The sequence below is a fragment of the Macaca fascicularis genome, chromosome 11 (genome assembly GCF_037993035.2).
Source record: "Macaca fascicularis isolate 582-1 chromosome 11, T2T-MFA8v1.1".
NCBI lineage: Eukaryota > Metazoa > Chordata > Mammalia > Primates > Cercopithecidae > Macaca > Macaca fascicularis.
This window is the reverse complement of record NC_088385.1, coordinates 103,882,815-103,893,415: the sequence shown is the minus strand read 5'-3', so window position 1 is coordinate 103,893,415 and position 10,601 is coordinate 103,882,815. Positions and strand designations below refer to the sequence as shown.

Below are 10,601 nucleotides of genomic sequence, written 5' to 3'. Positions count from 1 at the left end.
GCTTCCCAAACCATTTAGAGAATTTCCAAAATTGAAATTACCACATGTTGGGGTTTAATTGAGGGTTCTTCAAGACTAGCATTAGTGACGTTCTGGACTTGATAATTCTTTGTTGTGGGAGCTGTCTTGTGCATTGTAGGATGTTTACTCACTGGATGCCACTAGTACTCTCCAGGGATAACAACCAAATACGTCTCCAGACACTCTCAAATGTCACCTAATGGACAAAATCACTGCCAATTGAGAACCAATGGTTTAATCCAATCTTGCTTTATGGACCTGTCCAAAAACAACCTAAATGACTCCAAACGTGAAAACAGTTGCACTGTGCAAAAACTTGTTTTCTATGAATAGCTCTGTAATACAGTTTTAATAAGCAACAGCAGTGTCATTTAATTCAAATACAATTTAAGACATTCCTCAAAATAATAATTTAAAAAGAAATTTAGCTTGTGTAAAAAAACGATTTTATTTTTGTTGTTATAAGAGGACCATTCCAAAAACTTAGTTCAAACCAAGAGAAACAACAATTAAATCCTTCATAAGGTTACCGTATAATGTTCAGGGAATAATTGACACTATCCAGTTGAAAAGGCTTCCTCCTGATAAAATGCAACCATTAGCCAGATCAAAAAGTCTCTCAAGATTGAATATAGATGGCAGCGAGATATCAAATGGGACCTGAGGAAAAGCATAAAAGTGTTCATGAAATGCATTGTTTCAAACTGTTGACAAAGTTTTCAAAATACCCAAATACCAATTTCTAGTAATTTTATATGAAAGATAGTTAACTTGTGTGCCTCAGATAAGGCACAAAGTTTCATACCTCTAAACTGCCGAAATGGCACATACATCGTTCTACATCCTATTAAGATTCCTACATGAGCCTATAAAACAGCAAACACTTCTAAAAATATGGACTATTTGTATTTAGGTAATCATTGTACATGGTTCTAAATGTAAGACTTTTGGCCCTTCTCCTAATAAAACACTTTCCTGCATAACAGACTGACCAGTTGACAAATCTCCCTCTCTCATTTGGAGCATAAGTCTTGACACAGTGAAGAAGGATGCACCAGAAAATTATGTTTGGAGATCAGTGCATCTGAAAGAGGCACCGTGTTACCCCGAGCGAGAGCTAGTACAGCCAAAGTCATCCTGGGCAGGCTGAGAAAATGGAAAATAAAGACTGCTTTTGTGGTCATAGCATTGGTTATTGATTGGGGGAAGGACAGGGAGGAGAGAACAAAAATGAAGGAAAGAAAACAAATGTTTGCTGGGGACCCACTTCATGACAATCTAGGTATATACTTGTGTAGAATGACCACAGTGAGTTACAGCCTTGTGGGTCCGAAGCCTGGTTATAAAACAAACAAAAAAAAAATTAGAGAATAAGTTTTTATTAATTTCTTGTCTACTTGTTAAATGAGCCAGTCATTCGTTTTATTCTTAAAAAAACATAATGAACCTAAATGTGGATATTCCATTTGGAGGCTGGTTTTTGTTAACTTTTTTGTCACTTTATTAGATTTAAAAAAAGATAAAGTATTCCAGTGTTTTCCATAACTACAAACAATAAAGAGGTGAATAAATAAAAAATTAATAATATTCGCCTTCCTTGATCAGTCCTAATATAATCAATGTTTCCAGATTGGAGGATATCCTTTCAGATGGTTTTTTTCTTTTTTTAAAAAAAATTAAATTATTAGGTTCATTATTTGCTTTTTCAATTAGCAATATGTAAGATAAATCCCTCCTTAATCAATTCAGGGAGGCCGAATAATTACATGGTGTTAAGAATGTGCATCCTGGGGTCTGACGTGGTGGCTCACGCCTGTAATCCCAACACTTTGGGAGGCTGAGGCTGGAGGATCACAAAGTCGGGAGTTCAAGACCAGCCTGGCCAACACAGTGAAACCCCGTCTCTACTAAAAATACAAAAAATTAACCAGGCATGGTGGTGGGTGCCTATAATGCCAGCTACTAGAGAGGCTGAGGCAGAAGAATTGCTTGAACCCAGGAGGCGGAGATTGCAGCAAGCTGAGATCATGCCATTGCACTCCAGACCGGGCGAAACTCCATCTCCAAAAAGAAAAAGAAAAAGTGTTCATTCTGGAGTAGGACTTTTTGGTTCAAATTCAGACCTCACCACTTACCAGCTATGCGAAACTGGGTAAAATGTTTGATCTGTTTGAACTTTAATTTCCACATGCATAAAATAGGAATTATCTATTTTGAATTGATTTTTGTATAGGGTATAAATAAGGGGTTCAGCTTCAGTCTTCTGCTTATGGCTAGCCAACTACCCCAGCACCATTTATTGAACAGGAAGGCTTTTCCCCTTGCTTGTTTTTGTCACCTTTGTTGAAAGTCAGATGGTCATAGGTATGTGGCAACATTTCTGGGTTCTCTATTCTGTTCCATTGGTCTATGTGCCTGTTTTTGTACTAGTGCCATGCTGTTGTGGTTACCGTAGTCCCGTAGTGTAGTTTGAAGTCAAGTAACATACTATCTCTAGTTTTGTTCTTTTTGCTTAAGATTGCCTTGGCTATTCAGGCTCTCTCTTGGTTCCATAATTTTAGTTCCATTAATTTTAAAATAGTTTTTTCTAGTTCTGTGAAGAATGTTGTTGGTAGTTTGATAAGAATAGCATTGAATCTGTAAATTGCTCTGGACAGTATGGCCATTTTAATGATATTGATTCTTCATATCCATGAGCATGGGATGCTTTTCCATTTGTTTGTATCTTTCCTGATTTCTTTGAGCGTGTTCCATAGTTCTCATTGCAGGGATCTTTCACCTCCATGGTTAGCTGTATTCCTAGGTATTTTATTCTTTTTGTGGCAATTGTGAATAGTATTGGCTTTCCAAAACTATATAAACCCTGAAAGATAACCTAGGCAATACCATGCTGGACATGGGAATGAGTAAAGATTTCATGGCAAAGACACTAAAAACAATCACAGCAAAAGCAAAAATTGGCAAGTGGGATCTAATTAAACTTAAGAGCTTCTGCACAGCAAAAGAAACTATAAGAGTAAACAGACAACCTACAGAATGGGAGACCATATTTGCAAACTATGCATCTGATGAATGTCTAATATCCAGCATCTATGAGGAACCGAAACCAAATTTACAAGAGAAAAACAATCACACTAAAAAAACGGGCAAAGGACATGAACAGACACTTCAAAAGAGGACATACATGCACCCAAGAAGAATATGAGTAAAAGTTCAATATCACTGATCATTAGAAAAATGCAAATCAAAACGACTATGAGATACCATCTCACACCTGTTATATTAAAAAGTCAAAAAATAACAGATGCTGGTAAGGTTGCAGAGAAAAAGGGAACATTATACACTGTTGGTGGGAGTGTAACTTAGTTCAACCATTGTGGAAAGTAGTATGGCAATTCCTCAAAGAGCGAAAAGCGGAGCGGAACTATCATTAGACCCAATAATCCCATTACTGGTTATATACCCAGAGAAATATAAATCATTCTACCATTAAGACTTCAGACAAGCACACAAATGTTCATTGCAGCACTATTCACAATAGCAAAGACATGTGTATTGATCCATTTTCATACAGCTATAAAGAGCTGCCTGAGACTGGGTAATTTATAGGAAAAGAGGTTTAATTGACTCACAGTTCCACATGGCTGGGGAGGGCTCGGAAACTTATAATCATGGCAGAAAGCAAAAGGAAAGCAAGCAACTTCTTCGCAGGGTTGGAGGAAAGAGAGAACAAAGGAGGAAGAGCCACTTTTAAGCTATCGGATCTCCTGAGAACTCACTATCACAAGAACAGCATGGAGGACATCACTCCCATTATCCAATCACCTCCCACCAGGTCCCTCCTTGACACATGGGAATCACAATTTGAGATGAGATTTGGGTAGGGACACAGAGCCAAGCCATATCAACACGGAATCAACCTAAATGCCCATCAATGACAGATTGGATAAGGTAAATGTGGTACATATACACCATGGAACACAATGCAGCCATGAAAAAGAACGTGATCATGTCTTTTGTGAAATACGGATGAAACTAGAGGCTATTATCCTCAGCAAACTAACACAGGAACAGAAAACCAAATACCACATTTTCACTTATAAGTGGAAGCTAAATGATGAGAACTTATGAACACAAGGAAGAAACAGACACCAGGGTCGACTTGTGGATGGAAAGTGGGCGGAGGGAGAGGAGCAGAAAAGATAACCATTGGGTACTGGGTTTGATAAGGTTTGGCTGTGTTCCCACTCAAATCTCATCTTGAACTGTAGTTCCCATAATCCCCATGTGTCACAGGAGGGACCCAGTGGGAGGTAACTGAATCACGGGGACAGCTACCTCCATACTGTTCTTGTGATAATGAGTTCTCAAGAGATCTGATGGTTTTATAAAGGGCTTTTCCCTCACCTCACTCTGCACTTCTCCTTGCTGCTGCCATGTGAAGAAGGATGGGTTTGCTTCCCCTTCCACCATGATTGTAAGTTTCCTGAGGCTTCCCCAGCCCTGCAGAACTGTGAGTATATCAAACCGCTTCTCTTTACAAATTACCCAGTATCAGTTATGTCTTTATTAGCAGCATGAGAACAGACTAATATAGTAAGTTGGTAACAGAAGTGGGATACTGGTGTAAAGATACCTGAAAATGTGGAAGTGACTTTGGAACTGAGTAACAGGCAGAGGTTGGGGACAGTTTGGAGGGCTCAGAAGAAGACAGGAAAATATGGAAAAGTTAGGAACTTCCTAGAGACTTGGAGGGCTCAGAAGACAGGAAGATGTGAGAAAGTTTGGAACTTCCTGGAGACTTGTTGAATGGCTTTGACCAAAATGCTGATAGTGACGTGGACACTAAAGTCCAGGATGAGGTGGTCTCAGATGGAGATGAGGAACTTCTTGGGAACTGGAGCAAAGGTGATGCTTGTTATGCTTTAGCAAAGACACTGGCAGCATTTTGCCCCTGCCCTCCCTAGAGATCTGTGGAACTCTGAACTTCAGAGAGATAATTTAGGGTATCTGGCAGAAGAAATTTCTAAGCGGCAAAGTGCTCAAGAGGAAGCAGAGCATAAAAGTTTGGAAAATTTGCAGCCTGACAATGCAGTAGAAAAGAAAAACTCATTTTCTGGGGAGAAATTCAAGCCTGCTGCAGAAATTTGCATATGTAACAAGGAGCCAAATGTTAACCACCAAGACAATGGAGAAAATGTCACAATTTATGCTCCAGGGCATGTCAAAGACCTTCAGGGCAGGCCCAGGGCCTAGGAGGGAAAAATGGTTTCAGGGGCTGGGTCCAGGATGGCTCCTGCCGTGTACAGCCTAGGGACTTGGTGCCCTGCCTCCCAGTTGCTCCAGCCATGGCTAAAAGGGGCCAAGGTACAGCTCAGGCCATGGCATCAGAGTGAAAGCCCTGAGTGAAAGCTGCCAAGCCTTGGCAGCTTCCACATGGTGTTGAGCCTGTGGGTGCACAGAACTAAAGAATTGAGGTTTGGGAACCTCCACCTAGATTTCAGAGGATGTATGGAAACGCCTGGATGTCCAGGTAGAGTATGTTGCAGGGGCAGGGCCCTCATGGAGAACCTCTGCTAAGGCAGTGCAGGAAAAATATGTGGGGTCAGAGCTCCCATACAGAGTCCCCACTTGGGCACTGCCTAGTGGAACTGTGAGAAGAGGGCCACCATCCTCCAGACCCCAGAATGGTAGTTCCACTGATGGCTTGCACTGTGCACCTGGAAAAGCCAAAGACACTCAACACCAGGCCATGGGGGTGTTGGGCTATACTCTGCAAAGGCTGTGAGGGCCCACCTCTTGCATCAGCAAGCCCTGGGTGTGTGACATGGAGTCAAAGGGGAGCACTTCGGAACTTTAAGGTTTAATGACTGCCCTATTGGATTTTGCACTTGCATGGGGCCTGTAGCCCCTTTATTTTGGCCAATTTCTCCCATTTGGAATGGGTGTATTTATCCAATGTCTGTACCCCCGTTGTATCTAGGAAGTAACTAACCTGCTTTTGATTTTACAGGTTCATAGGTGGAAGGGCCTTGCCTTGTCTCAGATGAGACTTTGGACTTGGACTTTTGAGTTAATGCTGGAATGAATTAAGACTTTGGGGGACTGTTAGATGGGCCTAATTGTGTTTTGAATTGTGAGGACATGAGATTTGGGAGGGGCCAGGGGCAGAATGATATGGTGTGGTTGTGTCCCCACCCAAATCTCATCTTGAACTATAGTTCCCATATTCCCCATGTGTCCTGAGAGGGACCTGGTGGGAGGTAATTTAATCATGGGGGCAGTTATCATCATACTGTTCTTGTAATAGTGAGTGAGTTCTCATGAGATCTAATGGTTTTATAAGGGTCTTTTCCCCCACTTCGCTCCACACTTCTCCTTGCTGCCCCCATGTGAAGAAGGACATGTTTGCTTCCCCTTCTGCCATGACTGTAAGTTTCCTGTGGCCTCCCCAGTTCTGCAGAACTATAAGTCAATTGAACCTCTTTCCTTTACAAATCACCCAGTCTTAGATTTGTCTTTATTTAGAATGGAATAATAACAGGCTTAATTCCTGGGTGATAAAACAATCTGTATAACAAAGCCCCATGACATGAGTTTACCTATGTAACAAACCTTCACATGTATCCCAAACCTAAAATAAAAGTTAAAAATGAAATTATAGGGGGCGGAGCAAGATGGCCGAATAGGAACAGCTCCAGTCTCCAACTCCCAGCGCAAGCGACACAGAAGACCGGTGCTTTCTGCATTTTCAACTGAGGTACTGGGTTCATCTCACTGGGGAGTGCCAGACGATCGGTGCTGGTCAGCTGCTGCAGCCCGACCAGCGAGAGCTGAAGCAGGGCGAGGCATTGCCTCACCTGGGAAGCGCAAGGGGGAAGGGAATCCCTTTTCCTAGCCAGGGGAACTGAGACACACAACACCTGGAAAATCGGGTAACTCCCACCCCAATACTGCACTTTAAGCAAACAGGCACACCAGGAGATCATATCCCACACCTGGCCGGGAGGGTCCCACACCCACGGAGCCTTCCTCATTGCTAGCACAGCAGTCTGCGATCTCGCGGCAAGGCAGCAGCGAGGCTGGGGGAGGGGCGCCCACCATTCCTGAGGCTTAAGTAGGTAAACAAAGCTGCTGGGAAGCTCGAACTGGGTGGAGCTCACAGCAGCTCAAGGAAACCTGCCTGTCTCTGTAGACTCCACCTCTGGGGACAGGGCAATAACAAACGCAGCCGAAACCTCTGCAGACGCAAACGACTCTGTCTGACAGCTTTGAAGAGAGCAGTGGATCTCCCAACACAGAGGTTGAGATCTGAGAAGGGACAGACTCCCTGCTCAAGTGGGTCCCTGACCCCTGAGTAGCCTAACTGGGAGACATCCCCCACTAGGGGCAGTCTGACACCCCACACCTCACAGGGTGGAGTACCCCCCTGAGAGGAAGCTTCCAAAGCAAGAATCAGACAGGTACACTCGCTGTTCAGAAATATTCTATCTTCTGCAATCTCTGCTGCGGGATACTCAGGCAAACAGGGTCTGGAGTGGACCTCAAGCAATCTCCAACAGACCTACAGCTGAGGGTCCTGACTGTTAGAAGGAAAACTATCAAACAGGAAGGACACCTACACCAAAACCCCATCAGTACATCACCAGCATCAAAGACCAGAGGCAGATAAAACCACAAAGATGGGGAAAAAGCAGGGCAGAAAAGCTGGAATATCAAAAAATAAGAGCGCATCTCCCCCGGCAAAGGAGCGCAGCTCATCGCCAGCAACGGATCAAAGCTGGACGGAGAATGACTTTGACGAGATGAGAGAAGAAGGCTTCAGTCCATCAAATTTCTCAGAGCTAAAGGAGGAATTACGTACCCAGCGCAAAGAAACTAAAAATCTTGGAAAAAAAAGTGGAAGAATTGATGGCTAGAGTAATTAATGCAGAGAAGGTCATAAACGAAATGAAAGAGATGAAAACCATGACACGAGAAATACGTGACAAATGCACAAGCTTCAGTAACCGACTCGATCAACTGGAAGAAAGAGTATCTGCGATTGAGGATCAAATGAATGAAATGAAGCGAGAAGAGAAACCAAAAGAAAAAAGAAGAAAAAGAAATGAACAAAGCCTGCAAGAAGTATGGGATTATGTAAAAAGACCAAATCTACGTCTGATTGGGGTGCCTGAAAGTGAGGGGGAAACTGGAACCAAGTTGGAAAACACTCTTCAGGATATCATCCAGGAGAACTTCCCCAACCTAGTAGGGCAGGCCAACATTCAAATCCAGGAAATACAGAGAACGCCACAAAGATACTGCTCGAGAAGAGCAACTCCAAGACACATAATTGCCAGATTCACCAAAGTTGAAATGAAGGAAAAAATCTTAAGGGCAGCCAGAGAGAAAGGTCGGGTTACCCACAAAGGGAAGCCCATCAGACTAACAGCAGATCTCTCGGCAGAAACTCTCCAAGCCAGAAGAGAGTGGGGGCCAATATTCAACATTCTTAAAGAAAAGAATTTTCAACCCAGAATTTCATATCCAGCCAAACTAAGTTTCATAAGTGAAGGAGAAATAAAATCCTTTACAGATAAGCAAATGCTTAGAGATTTTGTCACCACTAGGCCTGCCTTACAAGAGACCCTGAAGGAAGCACTAAACATGGAAAGGAACAACCGGTACCAGCCATTGCAAAAACATGCCAAAATGTAAAGACCATCGAGGCTAGGAAGAAACTGCATCAACTAACGAGCAAAATAACCAGTTAATATCATAATGGCAGGATCAAGTTCACACATAACAATCTTAACCTTAAATGTAAATGGACTAAATGCTCCAATTAAAAGACACAGACTGGCAAACTGGATAAAGAGTCAAGACCCATCAGTCTGCTGTATTCAGGAGACCCATCTCACATGCAGAGACATACATAGGCTCAAAATAAAGGGATGGAGGAAGATTTACCAAGCAAATGGAGAACAAAAAAAAGCGGGGGTTGCAATACTAGTCTCTGATAAAACAGACTTTAAACCATCAAAGATCAAAAGAGACAAAGAAGGCCATTACATAATGGTAAAGGGATCAATTCAACAGGAAGAGCTAACTATCCTAAATATATATGCACCCAATACAGGACCACCCAGATTCATAAAGCAAGTCCTTAGAGACTTACAAAGAGACTTAGACTCCCATACAATAATAATGGGAGACTTCAACACTCCACTGTCAACATTAGACAGATCAACGAGACAGAAAGTTAACAAGGATATCCAGGAATTGAACTCATCTCTGCACCAAGCGGACCTAATAGACATCTATAGAACTCTCCACCCCAAATCAACAGAATATACATTCTTCTCAGCACCACATCGTACTTACTCCAAATTCGACCACGTAATTGGAAGTAAAGCACTCCTCAGCAAATGTACAAGAACAGAAATTATAAAAAACTGTCTCTCAGACCACAGTGCAATCAAACTAGAACTCAGGACTAAGAAACTCAATCAAAACCGCTCAACTACATGGAAACTGAACAACCTGCTCCTGAATGACTACTGGGTACATAACGAAATGAAGGCAGAAATAAAGATGTTCTTTGAAACCAATGAGAACAAAGATACAACGTACCAGAATCTCTGGGACACATTTAAAGCAGTGTGTAGAGGGAAATTTATAGCACTAAATGCCCACAAGAGAAAGCAGGAAAGATCTAAAATTGACACTCTAACATCGCAATTAAAAGAACTAGAGAAGCAAGAGCAAACACATTCGAAAGCTAGCAGAAGGCAAGAAATAACTAAGATCAGAGCAGAACTGAAGGAGATAGAGACACAAAAAACTCTCCAAAAAATCAATGAATCCAGGAGTTGGTTTTTTGAAAAGATCAACAAAATTGACAGACCACTAGCAAGACTAATAAAGAAGAAAAGAGAGAAGAATCAAATCGACGCAATTAAAAATGATAAAGGGGATATCACCACCGACCCCACAGAAATACAAACTACCATCAGAGAATACTATAAACACCTCTACGCAAATAAACTGGAAAATCTAGAAGAAATGGATAATTTCCTGGACACTTACACTCTTCCAAGACTAAACCAGGAAGAAGTTGAATCCCTGAATAGACCAATAGCAGGCTCTGAAATTGAGGCAATAATTAATAGCCTACCAACCAAAAAAAGTCCAGGACCAGATGGATTTACAGCTGAATTCTACCAGAGGTACAAGGAGGAGTTGGTACCATTCCTTCTGAAACTACTCCAATCAATAGAAAAAGAGGGAATCCTCCCTAACTCATTTTATGAGGCCAACATCATCCTGATACCAAAGCCTGGCAGAGACACAACAAAAAAAGAGAATTTTAGACCAATATCCCTGATGAACATCGATGCAAAAATCCTCAATAAAATACTGGCAAACCGGATTCAGCAACACATCAAAAAGCTTATCCACCATGATCAAGTGGGCTTCATCCCTGGGATGCATGGCTGGTTCAACATTCGCAAATCAATAAACATAATCCAGCATATAAACAGAACCAAAGACAAGAACCACATGATTATCTCAATAGATGCAGAAAAGGCTTTTGA

At 42.0% G+C, this 10,601-nt stretch overlaps 1 protein-coding gene across 1 annotated transcript in view; it reads right to left on the bottom strand.

Annotated features, from left to right (window-relative positions):
* Positions 1-466: 466 nt before the first annotated feature.
* The window catches only part of CFAP54 (cilia and flagella associated protein 54), a 377,376-nt gene continuing 367,241 nt past the window's right edge, over positions 467-10,601 (bottom strand). The window contains exon 68 of the mRNA XM_015431414.4: positions 467-681. Coding sequence (XP_015286900.3) covers positions 562-681 — 120 coding nt within the window. The 3' untranslated portion in view covers positions 467-561. The remainder of the gene's footprint in view (positions 682-10,601) is intronic.